The 24,849-nt window shown below is 46.8% G+C and overlaps 1 protein-coding gene across 3 annotated transcripts; it reads left to right on the top strand.

Moving 5' to 3' along the window:
* The first annotated feature begins 1,540 nt into the window (after nt 1-1,540).
* On the top strand, nt 1,541-24,380 carry VSTM1 (V-set and transmembrane domain containing 1). Of its 3 annotated transcripts, none has more exons than XM_010380699.2 (9): nt 1,548-1,999; nt 7,354-7,389; nt 7,499-7,783; nt 15,391-15,429; nt 22,921-23,013; nt 23,094-23,121; nt 23,330-23,367; nt 23,468-23,505; nt 24,123-24,380. In XM_010380699.2, exons 1-9 carry the CDS (start codon nt 1,966-1,968, stop codon nt 24,240-24,242), a joined length of 711 nt encoding a protein of 236 aa, XP_010379001.1. In that variant the 5' UTR covers nt 1,548-1,965; the 3' UTR covers nt 24,243-24,380. The 3 variants fall into 3 exon arrangements, with proteins under 3 accessions (XP_030769695.1, XP_010379001.1, XP_030769694.1); XM_030913834.1 differs by lacking the exon at nt 1,548-1,999 and adding an exon at nt 6,961-7,104; XM_030913835.1 differs by lacking the exon at nt 15,391-15,429 and having other exon boundaries at nt 1,541-1,999.
* Nucleotides 24,381-24,849: the final 469 nt, after the last annotated feature.

Here is a 24,849-nt window from a genome sequence, read left to right as displayed (position 1 = left end):
GAGGAACTCTCAGTTCCAGGGAAATCCCCTCCTCTTTCCTGGAAAACTCATGAACAGTCCACCCCTTGTTTAGCATATGATCGAGAAATAACCACAAAAATAGCCGACCGACAGCCCTCTGGACTGCTCTGCCTATGGAGCAGCCATAGTCCTTGACTTTCTTAATAAACTTGCTTTCACTTTACTCCGTGGACTCGCCCTGAGTTCTTTCTTGTCTGAGATCCGAGAACCCTTTCATGGGGTCTGGACTGGGACCCCTTTCCAATAACAGATCCAAGTTAAAACACGGAGTCCCTCTGTCTTTCATGGGCTGCTGTAGAGACAGGGAATTCTCTTCAGCTCTAGATGTATTGAGATCTAATCGACAAATAAAAATGGAATTCTATTTGTGTACAACGTGATGTTTTCATATACTCCATTTTGATTTGTCAATTATACCCCCATAAACCTACAAGTGGGGAACCCTCCTACTAAATAATTTATTGTGTACCAAGGAAGAAATTTCACTAATTGTGACATGGTTATCACAATGTAGCTAATGAACCTTTCTGTTTAAGATCCATCTTCTGGGAACTTTCCTACTAACGAAGTAATTAATTGTGTACCAAGGAAGAAATTTCACTAATTGTGATGTGATTATCTCAATCTAGCTTATGGACCTTTCTGTTTAGGATCCACCTTCTTAGCAAATTGCAATTACCCAGTGCAGCCTTGTGAACTGTATCTGCCCTTGCTGTGCATTCAATCCATATGGGGTTCTGTAAACATCAGACTCTACCATGAGGACTTCACACATTTCTCCACATAGGCACAAATGGTATTTTTTGTTTGTTTGTTTGTTTTGAGACAGACTCTCTCTCTGTCGCCCAGGCCGGAGTACAGTGGCACAATCTGGGCTCATTGCAACCTCCGCCTCCTGGGTTCAAGTGATTCTCCTGCCTCAGCCTCCTGAGTAGCTGCAACTACAGGCACCTGCCACCATCAGGCCATTTTTTTTTTTTAAATTTTTAGTAGAGATGGGGTTTCGCCACATTGGCCAGGCTGGTCTCGACCTCCTGGCCTCAAGTGATCCACCTGCCTCAGACTCCCAAAGTGCTGGGATTACAGGCATGCGCCATTGCGCCTGACCACAAATCGTGTTTCAAGTGCAATAGTTCTTCACCATGTGAGACTATCTTGTCCATTATTGGAACACATAACTCGACATTGCTAATACTTCCTTTCCCACTGAATACCTGTTGAAGACCCAATTATTGTGAAACAAGAAAAAAAGCCACTACTGGCCGGGCGCGGTGGCTCATGCCTGTAATCCCAGCACTTTGGGAGGCTGAGGCAGGCAGATCACGAGGTCAGGAGATCCAGACCATCCTGGCCAACAAGGTGAAACCCTGCCTCTACTAAAAATAAAAAAACTAGCCGGGCGTGGTGGCGGGCGCCTGTGGTCCCAGCTGTTCGGGAGGCTGAGGCAGGAGAATGGCGTAAACCCCGGAGGCGGATCTTGCAGTGCGCTGAGATCCGGCCACTGCACTCCAGCCTGGGCGGCAGAGCGAGACTCTGTCTCAGAAAAAAAGAAAAGAGAGAGAAAGAGATTAACATTGTGGGGAGCTGGCTAGTGGGTACACAGGAAGCCATAGGTATTAATGCTTTAAAATAAAACATTACGTTTGCAGAAAGGTCTTGGCAGAACTTGAGATAAGGTGGGACAGAGCTCAGGCGCGTGGGGCCGCACACACACAGGATTCATGAGGAAGAAGTTGCCATCGCCGGCTTCTTGTTTCCTGAGTCGGTTTGAGAAGGAAACTGCAAGAGTGGGGCAGAGAACCAGAGCGTAAGGGCAAAACCTCCTCCATCTGCACATCCTGGGGAGGAACCGGGCAGCCGGAGAGCTGCGGCCGCCCCAGTCCCGCTCCGCCCTTGAAGTGGTAAAACCGAAGGCGGGGCCTTGGTTCTGGCAGAAGGGACGCTATGACCCCAGAAGTCCTCTCCCTGCTTTGCCTCGGTGAGTCTCCAGGACTGGGATGAACGGGCTTGGGCTGGTGCGAAAAACTCATGGGGGAGTGGAAGTCCGGGTGGAAACGCGGTGTGTGGAAGTAATGACTTCCACGCGTGGCACACCTGCGGTGGGTGGGTCTGGGCTGTGGGCGTCCCCTGCATGAGTTCTGCCGCCCACTTGCAAGCGACGAGGAGGCCGCGCTGCAGAGACATGGGGAGGCCTCTGCTTACTCCGCTGGGAAATGCAGAACTTCGGTGGGGTCTCCGAGTCTGCACCCGCTGAATACCACAGTATTGCCATGCATCCTCCGTCGGAATAGAGGAGGGCTGGGCGTAAGCATCTACAGGGTGCAAGGCTGTGGGCAAAAAGACAATTTATTTTCTCTCTCTCTCTCTCCTTATTTATGAGACAGAGTCTCACTCTATGGCCTAGGCTGGAGTGCAATGGCATGATCTTGGCTCACTGCAACCTCCGCCTCCCAGGTTCAAGCGATTCTCCTGCCTCAGCCTCCCGAGTAGCTGGGACTACAGGTGCATGCCACCACACCCGGCTAACTTTTGTATTTTAAGTAGAGACACGGTGTCACCATGTTGGTCAGGCTGCTCTCAAGCCCCTGAACTCAGGTGATCCGTCCGCCTCAGCCTCCCAAAGTGCTGGGATTATAGGCATAAGCCACCACACCTCCCCAAGAAGATAATTTTCTGACCAGCCCGATTCTTAGGCTGATTTTAAACATCCTCAAATTGAAGCTGATGTATTCAGACAGAGCTCAGACTGTGAAAAGGAAGACCTGGGTTACAATGTCGGCTTCACTATCTAGGAGCTCTAGGCTTGACCCAGCACAGCTCCACCTCCCTAAGGCCTCAGTTCCTCCCTGGTGCATGGGGGGGTGTGGTGGACATCAATGCGCTTCATCTGCCTCAGTTCCTTCCCCCTTTTCTGGGTGCAGCCCTTCCCTGTGGGGTAATGCTCCTCTCCTACACACATTTGCACCTTATATGAGGTTTTTTGTTTTTTTTTTTTGAAACACAGTCTTGCTTTGTCTCCCAGGCTGGAGTGCAGTGGTGTGATCTCGGCTCACTGCAACCTCCACCTCCTAGGTTCAAGCGATTCTCCCGCCTCAGCCTCCTGAGAAGCTGGGATAAGCTGGGATTACAGGTGCGCACCACCACACCTGGCTAATTTTTTGTATTTTTAGTAGAGACAGGGTTTCACCATGTTGGCCAGGCTGGTCTAAAACTCCTGACCTCAGATGATCCATCCACTTCAACCTCCTAAAGTGTTGGGATTACAGGCGTGAGCCACTGCACCTGGCTATTTGTGCCTTACAGATGACCATCGGGCTCATACCCAAACCTCCAGCTTCTGAGCACTGTAAGCTGGGCAACCAGGAGGCTGACCTCATCCCCCAGTGGCTGCCATACCAAAGTACTACAAGCCTGGTGGCTTAAAGCAATTAAAATGCACTCTCTCGCAGTTGGGGAGATGAGAAGTCTGAAACCAAGGTGCTGGCAATGTTGACTCCTTCTGAGGGCTACGAGGGAGAGTCTGTTTTATGCCCCTCTTCTAGGGATGGCTGACAATTCTTGGCATTCTTTTTTTTTTTTTTTTTTTTTTTTTTTTGAGGCAGAGTCTCCCTCTGTCACCCAGGCTAGAGTGCAGTGTCATAATCTTGGCTCACTGCAACCTCCACCTCCCAGGTTCAAGCAATTCTCCTGGCTTAGCCTCCTGAGTAGCCTGGATTACAGGCATGGACCACCATGCCTGGCTAATTTTTGTATTTTCAGTAGAGACAGGGTTTCACCCTGTTGGCCAGGCTGGTCTAGAACTCCTGACCTCAGGTGATCCACCCCCCCCCCGCCCCCCGCCCAGCCTCCCAAAGTGTTGAGATTACAGGCTTGAGCCACCATGCCCAGCCTCTTGGCATTCTTTAACTTGTAGATGCATCACTCAAATTCCTGGCTCTGTATTTTTTTTTTTGGTTTGTTTTAGACAGGGTCTCACTCAGTCACCCAGGCCGGAGTGCAGTGGTACCACCATAGCTCACTGCAGCCTCAACCTCCTGAGCTCAAGCAATCCTCCCCGCAGCCTTCTGAGCCACTAGAACTACGGGTGCACACCACCATGTTGGACTAATTAAAGTAATTTCTGTTTTAGAGATGGGGTCTTGCTAGATTGCCCAGGCTAGTCTCCAATTCCTGGGCTCAAGCAATCCTCCCCACTAGCCTTCTGAGTAGCTAGAACTACAAGTGTGCACCACCATCTTGGGCTAAGTAAAATAATTTCTTTTTTAGAGATGGGGTCTTGCTATATTGCCCAGGCTAGTCTTCAGCTCCTGGGCTCAAGCAATCCTCCCCGTTAGCCTTCTGAGCAGCTACAACTACAGGTGCACACCACCACATTGGGCTAATTAAAATAATTTTTTTTTTTTTTTTTTTTTTTGCAGAGATGGGGTCTCTCTATAGTGCCCAGGCTAGTCTCCAAGTCGTGAGCTCAAGCAGTTCTCCTATCTCGGCCTCCCAAAGCATTGTGATTGCAGCCTGGCCTCTCTGCCTCTGTCTTTGCATAGCCACCTTCTTTCTGCGTGTGTCTCTTTTTCTCTTCTCTTAAGTTATATTGGACCAGATGCCCAGCCTACTCCAGTATGACCTCATCTTAGCTTAACTAATTACCTCTGCAAAGATCAGATAATGGTATTTCCAAATAAGGTCACATTCAGAGGTCCTGGGAGTTACAACTTGAACTTCTCTTTTCAAGAAATGCAAATCAGCTGGGTGTGGTGGCTCACGCTTGTAATCTCAGGACTTTGGGAGGCCCAGGTGGGCAGATCTCTCGAGGTCAGGAGTTTGAGGCCAGCCTGGCCAACATGGTGAAGCCCCGTCTCTACTAAAAATACAAAAAATCAGCTGGGCATGGTGGCAGGTGCCTGTAATCCCAGCTACTCAGGAGGCTGAGGCAGGAAAATCGCTGGAACCTGAGAGGCAGAGGTTACAGTGAGCTGAGAGAGCACCACAGCACTCCAGCATGGGTGACAGAGGGAGATTCCATGTCAAAAAAAGAAAAAGAATATGGGAATTGGGCTGGGTGCAGGTAGCTCATGCCTGTAATCCCAGCATGCTGGGAGGCCGAGGTGGGAGAATCGCTTGAGCTCAGGTGTTCGAGACCAGCCTGGGCAACACAGTGAGTCCTCATCTCTACAAAAAAAAAAAAAAAAAAAAAAAAAAAAAAAAAAAAAAAAAAAAAAATTTAAATTAGCCAGGCCTGGTGGCACGTGCCTGTAGTCCCAGTTATTTGGGAGGCTGAGACAGGCAGATCACTTGAGCCCAGGAGGTCGAGGCTGCAGTGAGCTGTGACTATACTCCAGCACTCCAGCCTGGGCCAGAGTGAGACCCTGTCTCAAAAAGAAAAAGAATATAGGAATCACCGTTTGAACAGACGATGGATGGATAGCAGAGATGAGATGACATGAGTCTAAAAGCGGGATTTGGGGAGGGTCTCAAAAGAGGGCCTGAGTCCTGGGATGCCCTGCTATCCAGAGGCTGTTTCCTACCTGCCAATCCCAGCCAATCTCGCTGCCAACGCAGCCTCGGTCCATCGTGAGGCCTCCACCTCATTCCTTTGCGGTGAAGCTTGGTGTGGGGTCACGTTCTGCATCGGTACCTGCGTCAACAGGGAACCAATGTCCTGAGACACTCGTGGCTCTAGAGAAATTCTACCTAAATTCTACCTAACTTCACCCTGAAACAAGCCCCATGACTGACGTCCCATTTTCCACGCAAGTTTATGATGCTCCCTCCCCCGCAGGGAATACAGAGAACAGAACACAGAAGAGGGAGGGGATGATGTAAGTGGAAACCAAAGCTAAAGTGAGGGGAGTATTTGGAACCAGAAGACACGGGGAAGGGGGAGCAGATTCTCTCTATTGGAATTGAGCAAGAAAACCCTCCCCTTTCCACGGGAAAATGACGTTTGCATTATTTAAGTGGCAAGGGTAAAAACTGCAATCAGGTCGGGCACGGTGGCTCATGCCTGTAATCGCAGCACTTTGGGAGGCCGAGGCAGACAGATCACTTGAGGTCAGAAGTTTGAGACCAGCCTGGGCAACATGGCGAAACCCCATCTCTACAACAACAACAACAATTAGCTGGGCATGGTGGTGTACACCTGTAGTCCCAGCTACTCTGGAGACTGAGGTACGAGAATCACTTGAACCCAGCGGGTGTAGGAGGTTGCAGTGAGCTGAGATTGCACCACTGCACTCCAGCCTGGGTGACACAGCGAGACTCTGTCTCAAAACAAAACAAAGCAAACAAAATACTGCAATCACAGAAAATACAAGAAAAAAGCATAGGTGAATGTTGAACAATTTCTAGATGGTGAAAGAATGATTACTCGTGAAAGCAATTCAATACATCAGGCCGGGTGCGGTAGCTCATGCCTGTAATCCCAGCACTTTGGGAGGCCGAGGCAGGCGGATCACCTGAGGCCAGGAGTTCAAGACCAGCCTGGCCAATATGGTGTGAGATTCTTGTCTTTACTAAAAATACAAAAATTAGCCAGGTGTGGTGGTGGGCGCCTGTAGTCCCAGCTACTTGGGAGGCTAAGGCAGGAGAATCACTTGAACCTGGGAGGTGGAGGTTGCAGTGAACTGAGATCATGCCATTGCACTCCAGCCTGGGCAACAGAGCAAGACTACATCTCAAAAAGAAAAAAAAAAAAAAAAAGAAGTTGCTGGAATTTTCTTTTTTTTCTTTTCTTTTTTTTTTTTTTTGAGACAGAGTCTCGCTCTGTCGCCCAGGCTGGAGTGCAGTGGCCGGATCTCAGCTCACTGCAAACTCTGCCTCCCGGGTTTACGCCATTCTCCTGCCTCAGCCTCCCAAGTAGCTGGGACTACAAGCGCCCGCCAACTCGCCCGGCTAGTTTTTTGTATTTTTTAGTGGAGACGGGGTTTCGCCGTGTTAGCCAGGATGGTCTCGATCTCCTGACCTCGCAATCCACCCGTCTCGGCCTCCCAAAGTGCTAGGATTACAGGCTTGAGCCATCGCGCCCGGCCTGGAATTTTCTACATACACGCAGCTTCTGAATGACAAACAATAGAACAAAAGTAAGAGGTAAGTCTGGGGATATATCTGCCAAAAATATATACATACATGTAATACATACATTTAATAGATGTATTATATTTATATATGTATTATATGTAATATGTGTACATATACTTAATATATGTATTATGTATAATACATATATACAGAATACATATATATATTAGACCTATAATGAGCTAGTCATTGTTCTCTGCTGGATTTGTACTCAAAGACAAGCACATAATTTTCCTCTCATTGAGATTTCTCTTCCAGGACTGTGTCTGGGCTATGAAGATGAGAAAAAGAATGGTGAGTTTTCTCCCACTTAAACTTTATTTATTCCTGCATCCCACACTTCATGACCTTTTCCTTTAATCGTCTGAATTCTAGACTCAAATTAACTCTGAATTCTTTCCAGAGAAACTGCCCAAGCCCTCCCTCCACGCCTGGCCCAGCTCGGTGGTTGAAGCCCAGAGCAATGTGACCCTGAAGTGTCAGGCTCCTTTCCAGAATGTGACACTCATGCTGTACAAGGTGAATGACTCTGGGTACAAGCAGGAACAGATCTCGACAGAAAACGAAGCTGAATTCCTCTTCACGGACCTGAAGCTTAAGGATGCTGGGAGCTACTTTTGTGCCTACAAGACAACAGCCTCCCATGAGTGGTCAGAAAGCAGTGAACACTTGCAGCTGGTGATCACAGGTGAGAAGGGTAGCCTCAGATGTGCTCCTTGATGCACACATTTCTTCAGTTTTGCTTTGATTTTTTTTTTTTTTTTTTTTTAAGACAGAGTCTTGCTCTGTCGTCCAGGCTGGAGTGCAGTGGCACAATCTCGGCTCACTGCAACCTCTGCCTCCTGGGTTCAAGCAATTCTTCCTCCCCAGCCTCCCGAGTAGCTGGGACTACAGGCTCCTGCCACCATGCCTGGCTAATTTTTGTGTTTTTAGTAGAGATGGGGTTTCACTGTGTTAGCCAGGATGGTCTCCATCTCCTGACCTCGTGATCCACCTGCCTCGGCCTCCCAAAGTGCTGGGATTACAGGTGTGAGCCACCGCGCCTGGCCTAACTTTTGTGTTTTTAGTAAAGATGCGGTTGTACTATATTGGTTAGGTTGATCTCAAACTCCTGATCTCAGGTGATCCATCTGCCTTGGCCTCCCAAAGGGCTGGAATTACAAACGTGAAGCACCATGCCTGGCGGTTTTTTTTGTTTTGTTTTGTTTTTGTTTTTTGTTTTTTGAGAGGCAGTCTTGCTCTGTTGCCTAGGCTGGAGTGCAGTGGCATGATCTCAGCTCATTGCAATCTCCACCTCCTGGGTTCATGTAATTCACCTGCCTCAGCCTCCTGAGTAGCTGAAACTACAGGGGTGCACAACCATACCAGGCTAATTTTTGTATTTTAGTTGAGACAGAGTTTTACCATGTTGGTCAGGCTGATCTCGAACTGCTGACCTCAAGTGATCTGCCCACCTCAGCCTCCCGAAGTGCTGGGATTACGGGAGTAAGCCACTGCACTTGGCTGCTTTTTTTTTTTTTTTTTTTTTTTTGACAGAATCTTGCTCTGTCGCCCAGGCAGGAGTGCAGTGGCATGAACACAATTCACTGCAGCCTCGACCTCCCAGGCTCAAGCAATTTTCCCACATCAGCCTCCCAGGTAGCTGGGAGTACAGGCAGGTACCACCACACCTGGCTAATTTTTAAATTATTTGTTGAGACAGGATCTATGTTGCCCAGGCTGGTCTTGAACTCCTGAGCTCAGGTGATTCTCCTGCCTTGGCCTCCCAGGGTGCTGGGATTACAGGCGTGAGTCACCGAAGCCTGCCTGATGCACGTATTTCTTTTCCTGTTGTGGGACGTGGCTGGGGAAGAAGGAACCCAGGAGACAAAAAGATAGATGCAGGCCAGGCAGGGTGCGGTGGCTCACGCCTGTAATCCCAGCACTTTGGGAGGCAGAGGTGGGTGGATCACTTGAGGTCAGGCGTTCAAGACCAGTCTGGCCAACATGGTGAAACCTCAACTCTACTAAAAATACAAAAATTAGCTGGGTGTGGTGGCGGGCACCTGTAATCCCAGCTACTAGGGAGGCTGAGGCAGGAGGAGAATCACTTGAACCCGGGAGGCAGAGGTTGTAATGAGCCGAGATTGTGCCACTATATTCCAGCCTGGATCAAAGAGCAAGGCTCCATCTCAAAAAAAAAAAAAAAAAAAAAAGGATAGATGCGACACCTTCAGTGTGGAAATGGGAACCCGAACGTGGGACAAGATTCTCATCGGGGATTCAGAGAGGGTCCCAATGATGTGGATGTGGGAGGGTGGTGTAGAATATGGTCAGTTAATAGAAAATTGGGGTACGGTAAGACTGACAAACCAAGTGAGATTGCCATGGAAAAGATGATCTGTTACAGTTCCCAAGAGGAGAGGGAAGGCTATATTATGGGGGTGGGGGTATGGGGGAAGCACCAGGGTCAATCAGGGGCAGAGAGAGGAGGAAGAACTGTGGGCCAGAGCTTTGATTGTATTTTGTGGGGAGAACAAGACTAGAGTTGGCCAGGTGTGGTGGTTCATGCCTGTAATCCTAGCACTTTGGGAGGCCAAGGAGGGCGGTGAACACACCTGAGGTCAGGAGTTTGACATCAGCCTGGGTAACATGGCGAAACTCCATCTCTACAAAAATACAATAATTACCTGGGTGTGGTGGTGTGCACTTGTGCTTTCAGTTACTTGGGAGACTGAGGCACGAGAATTGCTTGAACCCAGGAGGCAGAGGCTGTGGTGAGCCCAGATCGTGCCACTGCACTCAAGCCTGGGTGATAGAATGAGAACCTGTCTCAAAAAAAAAAAAAAGAAAGAAAGAAAGAAAGAAAATAAAGAAAGAAAGAAAAAAGAAAAGAAAAAGAAAAAAAAAAAAGAGAATTGGCTTTGGGGTATAGAGACTGTCCCTGGTTGTCTAGTTCTTGGACCTGGGGTGATTAGGAGAGGACAACATTAACCTTGAGTGGGAGAGCCTCATAATGAAGGTGGTTGGGAGTGAGGGCTCTGGATCTATTGGCTTGCATTTGAGGGACATATTGAGGACAAGTGGTTTACTGGCTCTAGAAATTAACTAACCCTGGGAGGGGTGGTCCCACAAGGGCAGCAAGGCCCCAAGATGTCAAAGCATCAAATGCAGAAAATGAAAGACATGGTGGTTAATACAGAGAGATGGATGAGATAGTCCCCAAGTGCAGTAGAAAATGGAAAAGCGGGCCCGACACAGTGGCTCACACCTGTAATCCCAGCTCTTTGGGAGGCCGAGGCGGGCAGATCACAAGGTCAGGAGATCGAGACCATCCTGGCTAACATGGTGAAACCCCGCCTCTATTAAAAATATATAAAAAATTAGCCGGGCGAGGTGGCGGCGCCTGTAGTCCCAGCTACTCGGGAGGCTTAGGCAGGAGAATGGCATGAACCCAGGAGGCGGAGCTTGCAGTGAGCCGAGATCGCGCCACTGCACTCCAGCCTGGGCGACAGAGCGAGACTCCGTGTCAAAAAAAAAAAAAAAAAAAAAAAAGAGGGAAAAAAGAAAATGGAAAAGTCTTAGCCCTTCTCCTTACCTCCATTGCCTTGTTCTCTTCAGGGTCACTCCCAGAACCTTTGCTCTCAGTCAATGTAGACCCTGGGATGACTCCAGGTCTCAGGACACTTTGATGTCTTACTCCATACAATGGAACTGAATGTATTGTAATTGCTCTGCTGAAAATGGGGATCCCAGAACCATTACAAGTCAGGCAAGTAAGAAAAAAACAGACAGATTTCATGCTCTGGAATGTGACAAGTAATGGCAGTGGAAACTACAGCTGTGTGTATTACCTGAGTGACTCATCACACTTGGCCTCCTTCCCCAGCAACAAGTTGGAGATCTGGGTGACAGGTGAGCATAGAGTGATAACACTGGCATTTGACATATATCCAGCATTTTCTATGTTCCTGTCTCCACGACAGTTAACTTGCCTCCACTAACTCATTCAGTCTTCACTTCCTGTGAGGGTGGTTGTATTACTAATTTTGCTTATAGAGACTAGGTGACCTCCCCGATGTCACAAAGACAACGAGCTTCACAGTTGCTGTTCAGACATAAATGAAAATTTATATTTCTTTATGCCAGAGAAGAAAAGCCAGAAAGAATGTCCAGTGCTCTATGAGGGATGCAGGAATGGCAAATAATGGAGGATGGGGCTAAGAGATACCATTGTGTGGGAAAATATGGCACGCATGGTGCAGGTAACTGAAAAAAGAAATGATGAGGACCACAGTGAGAAGATGCACATGGGAGGATTGTAACATAAGTGACTTGAGATCCCAAGGAAGAGGGATAAAGAATAATTTTGCATCACTTTCATCTACCCATTTATCTACCCACCCATCCGTCTATCAATCCACCTACCTATCTATCAACCCACCCACCCATCTACCCACCTACCAACCCATCCACCCTCCCACCCACTCATTCACCCATCCATCCACTCACTTATCCATGTATCCATCCATCCATCCATCCATCCATCCATCCATCCATCTATCCTTCCATCCAGCCATCCATCCTTCCATCCTCCCACACCTTCATCCATTCACATACCCACCCAATCCAACTTTCCACCCACCCTTCCATCCATCCACTCATTCACCCCTTTGTCCATCCATTCACCCTCCCACCCATCCATCCATTCATCCATTCATCTATCCATTAATCCATCCAACCACCAACCCTTCCATTCATTCATCCACCCACTCATCCACCCATTCACCCTTTCACCCATTCACTCACCCCCTACCCACCTACCCATATATCCATCCATGCATCCATCCATCCATCCATCTATTCATTTATTAGTCACTCAACAATACCTCTCAATTGACTACAGTTGCTGCCAGTAGGTCAATCTGGTCATATCATGGGAAATCCCTGGAGAGACCTCCATAGTCATCAGTGTAGTGCAGAAGTAGCCATGGGTCCACACCAATGACTTAGCCTGGGCTTGGGGCATGATGAGTAACTGAGTACTTAATGTTTCACCTCTGATTTACCCTCTTTCTGAGGCTCTTGATCAGTGATGCTCCAACAAGGTGCTCATCACTTTGATGTTGATTTCAAATTGTATTCCCAATAACTTTTTTTTGTAGTCTTAAGAATTTTCGTACCCACACTTTAGCTCTAAAAGCCTGGCAATTATTTGCCATTTCCCAATTATGTTCTCTGGCAGATCATCTACTATTTCCTGATTTCTTCATCTCTATCGCAGCTATACCATTACATCACAAGACAGGTTATAGTATCAATTTAAAGTGGTTGATTTTCCAGGTCAGCCTTCCATATACAATCTGTTTGCTGCTTTGCAAATCGCTTGATTATACTACTTTTTACTTATTACAAAATGGGCATATAAATGCTTGTATTACAAAAAAAATTAATGCAAAATACCTGGCACAAAAATAGCTGCCCTTTCAGCCTACAAATTCAGATACTTTGGTAGATCCTGAGTATATTGTCGGAACTGAGACAGACAAGGTCTCTGGCCCACAGGAGCTCACATTTTTCTTTGGAAGAAAGAAAGAAATAACAGATATCAGAGTAATTAAAAAACACATTATAGATGGAGAATAACTGTGAGAGGCATCGTATTAGTGATCTATGGCTGCATAACAAATTACCCCTAATTTAGCAGCCTGAAACACCTATTTATTATCTCACAGTTGATGTGGGTCAGGAGTCCAGGCACAGCTTAGCCGAGTCCTCTGCTTTGGTTCTCATAAGGATGCAATCAAGGTCTCAAACAGGGCTGGGTTCTCATCTGGAGGCTTGATTGGGGAAGGGTTCATTTCTCCACTCCTGTGGTTGCTAGCAATATCTGGTTCTTTGCAGCTGTAGGATTCATGCTAGACTGATTCTGCAGCACTTACAAGAAGACAGATTGAGAGAGAGAGGAGAGAGAGAGAGAGAGAGCAAATGCCCTAGCAAACAGTTTTATGTAATGTAGCATAATCAAGAGCATAACATCCCATCACCTTTGCCATATCTATCGGTGAGAAGAAAGTCACAGGTCTCCACACTCAAGGTGAGGGGATTAGACAAAGGCATGAACACCAGAAAGCAGGGCTCCTGAGTCTCCTGAGTGCCCCCTTAAGGTCTATCTGTCACAGGCATGAAATATGAGAATGACCCAACCACATCGATGTCTGGAGAAGAGCCCTTCAGGGAGAGAGAGCAGCAAAAGCAAAGTCCCAGAAGTGTGAGTGTTCCTGGAATGACTGAGACACAGAAAGGAGGACAGAGAAAAGAACAGCAGAATAAAAGGTGTGGATAGAAGGCAGGGCCTAGAGCATCTAGGGTCTTGTGGGTGTTTGAACTGGTCCTAGAGTCTGCTTTGAAAAAACAGGAACCCACTGATGAAGTTGAGCTGGAGAATGGCATGATTTTATTTATATGCTTGAAGGGTCACTGGCTGCTTTTTTTTTTTTTTCTGAGACAGAGTCTCACTCTGTTGCCTAGGCTGGAGTGCAGTGGTGCAATCACAGCTCACTGCAGCCTTGACCTCCCAGGCCCAGGTAATCCTCCCACCTCAGCCTCCCAAGCAGCTGAGATTACAGGCACATGCCATCATGCCCGGCCTCTGGCTGCTTTTGGAAAATAAGGGATTAGATGTGGTAAGAGTTGGTGCATTTCAGGCAATATGACTTTTTAAATTTAAAAATATCAAATTGACAAATGAAGATTGTATATATTCAAGGTATACAATCTGATGATTTGATCCACCTGTACATTATGTAACGATGATCACAGTCAGATTAATTAGCACATCCATTGCCACCATGCTGTGCACCTGAACTTCTTCATCTTAGAACTGGAAATTTAGGGCTGGGTGTGGTGGCTCACGCCTGTAATCCCAGCACTTTGGGAGGCCAAGGCAGGTGGATTACGAGGTCAGAAGATTGAGACTGTCCTGGCTAACATGGTGAAACTCCGTCTCTACTAAAAATACAAAAAATTACCCGGGCGTGGTGGCAGGCGCCTGTAGTCCCAGCTACTCAGGAGGCTGAGGCAGGAGAATGGCGTGAACCCGGGAGGCGGAGCTTGCAGTGAGCCGAGATCGCGCCACTGCACTCCAGCCTGGGCGACACAGCCAGACTCTGTCTCAAAAAAAAAAAAAAAAAACTGGAAATTTATAACTTTCATCAACATCTCCCCATACATTATGTTAAACAAAATAAGCCAGACTCAGAAAGACAAATTCTGCATGATCTCACTCACATGTGTAGCCTGAAAAAGCCAAACTCACAGAAGCAGAGAGTCTACTGGTGATTGCCAGGGACTGGTGAGTAGGTGATACTTTATTTATTATTTTTGAGACGGAGTCTCGCTCTGTCGCCCAGGCTGGAGTGCAGTGGTGCGATCTCAGCTCACTGCAAGCTCGGCCTCCCGGGTTCACGCCATTCTCCTGCCTCAGCCTCCCAAGTAGCTGGGACTAAAGGCACCCACCACCACACCTGGCTAATTTTTGTATTTTTAGTAGAGACAGGGTTTTACCATGTTATCCAGGATGGTCTCAATCTCTTGATCTCGTGATCTGCCTGCCTCGGCCTCCCAAAGTGCTGGGATTATAGGCCTGAGCCACCGCACCTGGCTGAGTAGGTGATATTTTAACTTAGACTAAATGGTGCCACTGGGGAGATAGAAATATAGGCCGAGTGCAGTGGCTCATGCCTGGAATCCCAGCATTTTGAGTGGCCAAGGCAGGTTGATCACTTGAGGCCAGGAGTTCGAGACCAGCCTGGCCAACATGGTGAAACCCCATCTCTACTAAAAATACAAAAATTAGCAGGGTGTGGTGGCAGGTGCCTATAATCCCAGCTACTTGGAAGGCTGAGGCAGGAGAGTCTCTTAAACCCAGGAGGCGGAGGTTGCAGTGGGCTGAGATCACGCCACTGCGCTCCAGCCTGGGTAACAGTGCAAGACTCAAAAAAAAAAAAAAAAAAATAAAGAGAAAGAAAGAATTTGGGTGAATGGTGTTCTTTGTCAAGATAAAGACGACTGGCAAGGAATCATACTGGAGGGGGCATTAGCAGTGTCATTCATAAATACTAGCAAACTCCATGAGTATTAGGAAGAGTAATCTGAGGCTCTGTCCATGCTCTGAGGACCCAGGAAGCATCTAGGGATTGGAGAAGCCATTCTCTTTTCTGCTTCCCAAAGAAGACAGGAAGTCTATAAGTAGGACGAGAGGACTCCTGCCCCCAAGGATTAGCATAATTCCTTTTCTTCCCTCCTATTTTCTAGATAAACACGATGAACTTGAAGCTTTCTCAATGAAAACAGGTAAGATAATTAGAAAGGAGATGTTTTTTCCAATTAGATCTGCTTCATAAGACGTGGGATCACCTTTGCTTAAAGTGCACAGGAGAACTTTATTTTTATTATTTATTTATTTATTTATTTATTGAGATGGAGACTCGCTCTGTCACCCAGGCTGGAGTGCAGTGGTGCAGTCTCAACTCACTGCAACCTTCGTCTCCCGGGTTCAAGTGATTCTCCTGCCTCAGCCTCCGGAGTAGCTGGGACTACAGGCACACGCCACCATGCCCAGCTAATGTTTGTATTTTTATTTATTTTATTTTATTTTATTTTATTTTATTTTATTTTATTTTATTTTTGAGACGGAGTCTCGCTCTGTCGCCCGGGATGGAGTGCAGTGGCCAGATCTCAGCTCACTGCAAGCTCTGCCTCCCGGGTTTATGCCATTCTCCTGCCTCAGCCTCCCGAATAGCTGGGACTACAGGCGCCCGCCACCGCGCCCGGCTAGTTTTTTGTATTTTTAGTAGAGACGAGGTTTCACCGTGTTAGCCAGGATGGTCTCGATCTCCTGACCTCGTGATCCGCCCGTCTCGGCCTCCCAAAGTGCTGGGATTACAGGCTTGAGCCACCGCGCCTGGCCATGTTTGTATTTTTAGTAGAGATATTCCTCCTGAATAACTGGGATTACAGGCACCCACCACTAAACCCAGCTCTTTTTTTTTTTTTTTTTTAGTAGAGATGGGGTTTTACCATGTTGGCCAAGCTGGTATCAAACTCCTGACCTCAGGCAATTCCCCTGCCTTGGCCTCTCAAAATGTTGGGATTACAGGTGTGAGCCACCGTACCCGGCCTACAAGAAGAACTTTAATGCCCATTTCCTCAATGTTATTGGGGAAACCGCTGTGTTTTTGGGGGTGAGGCATGAGGGGAAATAACCTCTAAAGTACTTCTGGTTTCTGAAGAAGTTGGCGTGTGAAACAGCACAGAGTGCGTCGTTTGCCATATTACATGATGAAAAACTAGGGTGGGATTTGGGGAATAATGGGGGTGAATTTTTGGATGACCTGTTTGGGGAGTAGGACCAGGACCTACGCAGAGTAGGTACTTCAGGAATATGTATAATCAAGAGTTTGTTATAACTCCGAAATTCTCAACAATAGGTGAATATTGAATTTTTTCCCCTAATGTTGCTTATTCATTAACAATTGACTAAGATTCTGTCCTCAGAGGTTCTCATAAAAATTAGAGCTCCCCAGGTGAGGTGGCTCACGCCTGTAATCCCAGCACTTTGGGAGGCCGAGGTGGGCGGATCACCTGAGGTCAGGAGTTTGAGACCAGCCTGGCCAACATGGTGAAACCCTGTCTCTACTAAAAGTACAAAAATTTGCCAGGCATTGTGGTGGGCACCTGTATTCCCAGCTACTCAAGTGACTGAAGCAGGAGAATTGCTTGAACCTGGGAGGTAGAGGTTGCAGTGAGCCGAGTGAGACTCTGTCTCAAAAAAAAAAAAAAAAAAAAAAAAAAATTAAAAAAAGAGCTTTTGGCAGCATTAGGCTGAAACAGAAGCTCATCCAGACTTTAAGGGCCAAATTCAGAATATAAATTGGCATCTAGATGCTTAATCATCCTTCCTTTCAGCAAGTCATAATCTTCCTGCAACCTACTCTGAAGAGCTAAAGTTGCTGAAAGTTGTTGCTAGCAGTCTGTGCTGGTATAATCAGTTTTTGAAAAGGTATCCTCCAAAGTGTTCTTGCAAGATAACTATTTGAAATGTTTTTATTCCATGATAGTAGGCTTGGGAAATGACTGCTACCCTAGGACTGTGAACACAATTCACATCAGGAATGTTTTCTAAGAAAGATATGAAATCTAACGGGAGAGAGGAACACAGAAGTATCAGAAATGAGGTGGGAGATCTAGTGAGGTGTGAGGGGGAGGAGGAAGAGAAACTACTATTTTGAGCTCTTGTGTCATTTATTTTCTTTCTTTTTTTATTGATATATAATTCGCATGCCAAAAATTCACCCTTGTAAAGTGTACAATTCACTGGCATTTCGTATATTCACAAGGTAGTATAACCATCACCACTACATAATTCCAGATCATTCTCATCACCCCAAAAGAAAATCTTGTACCCATTAAGCAGTCACTTCTCATTTCCCACTCTCCCACCAGGCCCTGCCAACCATTCATATGCTTCTTTGTGTCTATGATTTCGTCTATTCTAGACATTTTGTGTAAGTGGATTCATATACTATGTGGTCCTTTGTGACTAGCTCCTTTCACTTTAGCATGATGTTTTCAAAGTTTATCCATACTATAGCACGTATCAATGTTTCATTTCTTGTCATGGTGAAAAGCATCATACTGTATGGACAGACCACATTTTGCTTATCCATTCCTTTTTTTTTTTTTTTTTTTTTTTGAGACGGAGTCTTGCTCTGTCGCCCAGGCTGGAGTGCAGTGGCACGATCTCAGCTCACTGCAACCTCCGCCTCCCAGGTTCAAGTGATTCTTCTGCCTCAACCTCCTGAGTAGCTGGAACTACAGGCGCCCGCCACCATGCCCAGCTAAGTTTTGTATTTTTAGTAGAGAGGGGGTTTCACCATGTTGGTCAGGCTGGTCTCAAACTCCTGACCTCAAGTGATCCACCTGCCTCGGCTTCCCAAAGTGCTGGGATTACAGACTTGAGCTCCTGTGCCTGGCCCCATTCTTCTTTTGATGGACATTTGTGTTGTCTGCACCTCTTGGCTAAAGTGAGTAATGGTGCTTGAACACTGTGGTAGGAGTATCTGTTTGCCTCCCTGCTGTAAATTATCTTGGGTATGTACCTAGAAGTGGATTTGCTAGGACATATGGTGACTATTATGTTCAACTTTTTGAGGAACTGCCAAATCATTTTCCATTATGGCTGTATCATGTTATATTCCTTCCAGTAATCTATGTGGGTTCCAATATCTCCACATCCTTGTCAACACTTACTTTTCTTTTTTTAAATTATAGCCATCTCAGCTCACTGCAAGCTCCGCCTCCCGGGTTCACGCCATTCTCCTGTCTCAGCCTCCCGCGTAGCTGGGACTACAGGCGCCCGCCTCGTCGCCCAGCTAGTTTTTTGTATTTTTAGTAGAGACGGGGTTTCACCGTATTAGCCAGGATGGTCTCGATCTCCTGACCTCGTGATCCGCCCATCTCGGCCTCCCAAAGTGCTGGGATTACAGGCTTGAGCCACTGCGCCCGGCCTATATAATTTCTTAAATTTTATTTGAGTTCAAATTTGTATCATCACAATTCAAAACAGAACAAAATATCTTTGCCGGGCGCAGTGGTTCACGTCTGTAATCCCAGGACTTTGGGAAGATGAGGCAGGAGGATCACTTGAGCCCAGGGGTTCAAGACCAGCCTGGGCAACCTAGTGAGATCCCATCTCTACAAAAAATACAAAAATTAGCCAGGCATGGTGGTGTGCGCCTTTAGTCCCAGCTACTTGGGAGGCTCAGGCAGGAAGATCGTTTGAGCCCAGGAGATTGAGGCTTCAGTGAACTGTGATTGTGCCACAGCACTCCAGCCTGAGTGACAGAGTGAGACCCTGTCTCAATAAATAAAAGTAAAATACCTTTAAGCACAGGTATAATGTCCCTAGCCTGTATTTACATGCCTCAAACACACCAGAAAAGGACCCTATATTCGATTGCTATGTAGAGAATGAAGATGAATTTTATCACACAAGACTCGACTTTCTTTCTGGTGCCTGTGGCTCCATTTGTGCCCTGTGTCAGGCTGTATTTTGTTGCTCAGTCTGATTCTAGTAGCATAGCAACTTATAATTTATTCTGGCAATTTGTAAATACTGATGTGAAATTTGGCCAGGATATGTGGACATCTCAGGGTGAACCCAGTCCAGCTGATTATGGGGGTCATGGGAAGATGAGAATTTTGCAATAATGTACTTCTCATTTCTAGTGAATTGCTGCGTGAAAGATACTATAGGCTGGAAACGGGGAGAACAGAAAGGATGAGGCAAGGCTGCTGTTTCTCTGCTTCCATCTGGGGATACTGAAGAGTCCAGGAGCAGCTCTTCCTGCCCTGTTTTCATCAGTCCTTGGAAATGCACTGATAGAATTGTTGCTTATGGCCAGGCACAGTGGCTCATGCCTATAATCCCAGCACTTTGGGAGGCCAAGGTGGGTGATCACTTGAGCTCAGGAGTTCGAGACCAGCCCGGCTAACATGGTGAAACCTCATCTCTACTAGAAATATAAAAAATTATCAGAGTGTGGTGGCAGGCACCTGTAATCCCAGCTCCTTGGGAGGTTGAGGCAGGAGAATTGCTTGAACCCCGGAGGCGGAGATTGCAAAGCCAAGATTATGCCCCTGCACTCCAGCCAGGGTAACGGAGTGAGACTCTGTCTCAAAAAAAAAAAAAAAAAAAAAAAGAATTGTTGCTTTTGAGGGGTTCTCTGATTCAGCTCCACCAGAAGCAGGCTCTTAGAAAGCATTAGTGTGAAAGTGACATTTTATTTTATTTTATTCATTATTTATTTTTGAGAGAGAATTTTGCTCTTGTTGCCCAGGCTGGAGTACAGTGGCGTGATCTTGGCTCACTGCAACCTCCGCCTCCCGAGTAGCTGGGATTACAGGCGTGCACCACCACACCTGGCTAATTTTGTATTTTTAGTAGAGATGGGGTTTCTCCGTGTTGGTCAGGCTGGTCTTGAACTCCCGACCTTAGGTGATCCGCCCACCTCAGCCTCCCACAGTGCTGAGATTACAGGCCTGAGCCGCCATGCCCAGCATGAAAATGACATTTTAGGGAGTGGGGAAGAAGGGCCGGGAGGAAAAGAGATTAAACAAGGGTGGGATATCCGTGTCCCTCAGATGGTATCTTTGGCTCAATCCTGCAGAAAAGCAGTGGAGACAGGGAAGGTCAAAGACCGGAGGCTAGGGAGTTGGGGTCTTCACAGCAGTCAGTGGCAGTTTGTTCCGGGCATGTGAATTCCAAGGCATTTGGAGCTCTCCCAGGCAGTCCCCCAAAGAAGAGATGCAAATGTTCACTTTGGAAAGGGAAAGAAGCCACGATCTAGAATGCATAAAAATGGGAAAGGGATCTGGGGAACATGGGTTGAGGAACATTGACAGAATCTGTTACAGAGAGAGATGGGCGTGGGTGGAATATTGGGTGAAAAAAAATCATCATTATACCTACAATCCCATTATCCTACACAATGAGTCAGTTTCTAGACTGAGTGCTTTAAAGCCAGGATTTTTCATCATTACCTAACTCTTCAAGTTAGGTATTATTGGCTCTCTGCCCCCTCCTTATATTTAACCAAAAAATAATGTATTCCAGAAAGGGAAGGGAACATTTACAAAGTCGGGAGATGGGAGACCTAGTACTAGAACTCAAGTATGTCTTGTTTCAAACTCTCCACTCCTTTTGCTGCTCCCTGATGATCAGCTCAGAAAAAGCCTTATTTCAGGAAGGGGGATAAATAGATAATTAGATATGATAGACAGATGATAGGTAAGTAGGTAGATAAATAGATAACTAGACATGATAGATAAGATAGATACATAGATGACAGGTAGATAGGTAGCTAGATATGATGGATGGATTAGATAGACAGATGATAGGTAAGTAGGCAGATAGGTACAGATGATTAGCTAGCTAGCTAGATGATAAATAACTAGATATAGTAGATAAAATAGATAGATGTAGATCTATCATCTACAGATCCCTGTCGTTCTGGTGTCTCGGAGAATCATGTCTCCTTCAGAGAGCCCCACCCCTCCCTACTCCAAACGCCTTCCATGCCCATGTCACTGCTGTTCGTTACCTGGCGTCAACGAGCTCATTGAAGTGTGTTTGAAGTTGGCTGGGCGTGGTGATCTGTACTCCCAGCTACCCTGGAGGCTGAGTGAGGAGGACCGTTTGAGCCCAAGAATTCGAGTATGGTTGCGCCAGTGCACTCCAGCCTGGGCAACAGAGTGACACTCTGTCTCTTTAAAAAAAAAAAAAGAAAAAGAAATGTGTTTGAAGTTAAGAGCTGAGATCATGTCTGTGTTAGCCAGGGTTTTCCAGAAAAACAGAACCAATAGAACATATATATATATATATAAGCTGGGTGTGGTGGCTCACGCCTGTAATCCTAGCACTTTGGGAGGCCGACGTGGGTGGATTACCTGAGGTCAGGAGTTCAAGATCAGCCTGGTCAACAGGGCGAAACCCCGTCTCTACTAAAAATACAAAAATCAGTCGGGCGTGGTGGTGGGTACCTGTAATCCCAGCTACTCAGGAGGCTGAGGCAGGAGAATTGCTTGAACCCAGGAGGCGGAGCTTGCAGTGAGCCAAGATTGCGCTATTGCACTCCAGCCTGGATGACAAGAGTGAAACTTTGTCTCAAAAAACAAACAAATAAACAAAAAAACCCACATACACATGTGTGTGTATAGATATAGATATAGATATAGATATAGATATAGATATAGATATATAGAGAGATTTATTTTAATGGATTGGTTCATGTGATTGTCGGGGGCTGGTAAGTCTGAAATCTGCAGGGCAGGCAGGAGATCCAGGGGAGACTTGATATTGCAGCTTGAGTCTGGAGGCAGAATTCCTTCCACCTTGGGGTACCTCAGTCTTTTCTCTTAAAGCCTTCAACTGATTGGATGAGGCCCACCCATATGACAGTGGGTCATCTGCTTTACTCAAAGTCTGTTGGTTGAAATGTCCAGCTCCAAGGCGGGAGATCCAGGCTTGGAAGCCAGGCTGTCTGTCCGGCTCCTCTTAGCATTTCTGCTCACCCCTATCAGTGCATTTCAGACAGTGATTACACAGACAGACATGGTGGCTCACACCTGTAATCCCAGCACTTTGGGAAGCCAAGATGGGAGGATCACTTGAAGTCAGGAGTTTGAAACCAGCCTGGCCAATGTAGTGAAACCCCGTCTCCACTAAAAATACAAAAATTAGCTGGGCATGATGGTGCACACCTGTAATCCCAGCTACTCAGGAGGCTGAGTCAGAATTGTTTGAACCAGAGAGGTGGAGGTTGCAGTGAGCCAAGATCACACTCCAGCCTTGATGACAGAGTGAGGTTCCGTCTCAAAAAAAAAAAAAAAAAATATATATATATATATATATATACACACACACACACACACACACGTATATAAAGCACTGGCTCACAATAAATGATCAATATCATTGCTATGCACCAAACATTCCCTGGGAATTTCCTATGTGCCAAGCAGTGTTCCAGTCCTCTCTATAGGTACTGACCCACCAGCCAATAAAATAGGTACTGCTGCTATCCTCACTTTACAGATGGGGAAACAGAAGCTTGGAGAAGATTAAGGAAATTCCCCAAAGCAATAGGAAGTTTCACCTCCAAGGTGGGAGATCCAGGCTTGGAAGCCAGGCCGTCTGTCTGGCTCCTCTGAGCTTTTCTGCTCACCCCTATCGGTGGATTTCAGGAGCCAGGCTGATTCCCTGACCTGCTCTTCCCCTTCCAGACACCAGAACCATCTTTGTTGCCATCTTCAGCTGCATCTCCATCCTTCTTCTCTTCCTCTCAGTCTTCATCATCTACAGATGCAGCCAGCACGGTGAGCTCAGAGAACGCAAAGGGAGAGAGGGGGAGTGAAGGATTTTCTCGGTAGGTAAATTCCTCCTGCATTTTTTGTAGGTTCGTCGCCTGAAGAATCCACCAAAAGGTAGGTACTTGGCATAGCTCATGCTCCCCTTAATTCCCATGTCATTCTCCAGGGAACCCATTGGCACATTCAGGATTGGCACCCTGAGCCCCCACCCCAGCCCATTCTGTGACCTCCCTCCACTCCCCTCCTCTCCCCTCCATTGCCCTCACCCTCTCCCCGAAATCTTCACATCCCATCCTTTCACGTGTCTCTCTCTCTCTCTCAGAATCAGCCATTCTAAACGTTCGGAGCAGGAGGCTGCTGGTAAGGGACAGGGAAAATTGAAGGGAATCACCAGATAGAAAGACTAAGTTCTGACTCCTACAGCTGAAAACTGATTTTCTTTTTTTCCTCTCTCACTCAGAGGCAGATTTATCCAGGATGGAAAGGGTATCTGTCTCGGTGAGTCCTCCCGCTTAGGAGTCCCACAAGAGCTCCCCCACCACAACGGGCTGGTCATGTCTGCTTCCTGGTTAAGCCCACACAGAAACGTCTACTATTTACCACCCGTGTGGTCTTAGACAACTCCCCAAAGAGGAACCAAAATCTCCATTTAAAAGGTGTATGCACGGGGCTCACGCCTGTAATCCCAGCACTTTGGGAGGCCGAGGCAGGCAGATCACAAGGTCGGGAGATCGAGACCACCCTGGCTAACACAGTGAAACCTCGTCTCTACAAAAGATACTAAAAATTAGCTGGGCGTGGTGGTGGGCGCCTGTAATCCCAGCTACTTGGGATTCTGAGCCAGGAAAATGACTTGAACCCAGGAGGTGGAGGTTACAGTGAGCCGAGATCACGGCACCACACTCCAGCCTGGGCAACAGACCTACAGATCCATTGATGTCACACACATAAAGGGTTATAAAAACAGAAAAGAAAAAGAAATGCATCTGGTGTGACCGAGGACCTGGATTTTGAATTTAATTTAATTGTAATTACTTTAAATGTCAATAGCCACGTGTAGCTAGTGGCTGCCATATGGACCACTCAGTTCTAATATTCATCTATTTTCTCCAAAGACGGCAGACCCCCAAGAAGTGACGTATACTGAGCTAAACATCAATGCCCTGTCTGAGGCAGCTTCTGACACCACCCACGAGCCCCCAGGATCTCATGAATATGCGGCAGTGAAAGTGTAGCAAGAAGACAGCCCGGGCCACTAAAGGAGGGGGGATTGTGCTGGCCAAGGTTATCAGAAATGTGGAGACGCGGATGATTCTGTGTCCCTTGCTCCTCATCCGTATCAATAAAATTAAGTTTCTCATCTTAAAAAGAAATTTGATTTATTTATGGATTATTCATGCCCAAGAACCCCACCATACTCTTTCTACCCCACATTTCCTCCTAGAACAATTCAAGGAAATAATAAATAATTATTGATCAGCTATCCAGCAAAGAATGTAAGAATTATGGAGCATCTGCTGGAAGCACAACAAGCGAAAAAGAAAATGGTCAGGCTCATGCTTGTCATCCCAGCACTTTGGGAGGCCGAGGCGGGTGGATCATCTGAGATCAGAGTTCATGACCAGCCTGACCAACACAGTGAAATCCCATCTCTACTAAAAATACAAAATTAGCGGGACACGGTGGTGGGCGCCTGTAATCCCAGCTACTTGGGAGGCTGAGGCAAGAGAATCGCTTGAACCCAGGAGGCAGAGGTTGCAGTGAGCCGAGATGACACCATTGCACTCCAACCTGGGCAACAGAGTGAGATCCATCTCAAAAAACAAACACGCCCAGACCTGC

This window comes from Rhinopithecus roxellana, chromosome 12 (genome assembly GCF_007565055.1).
Source record: "Rhinopithecus roxellana isolate Shanxi Qingling chromosome 12, ASM756505v1, whole genome shotgun sequence".
Lineage (NCBI taxonomy): Eukaryota > Metazoa > Chordata > Mammalia > Primates > Cercopithecidae > Rhinopithecus > Rhinopithecus roxellana.
This window is presented reverse-complemented; position numbering and strand designations above follow the sequence as displayed.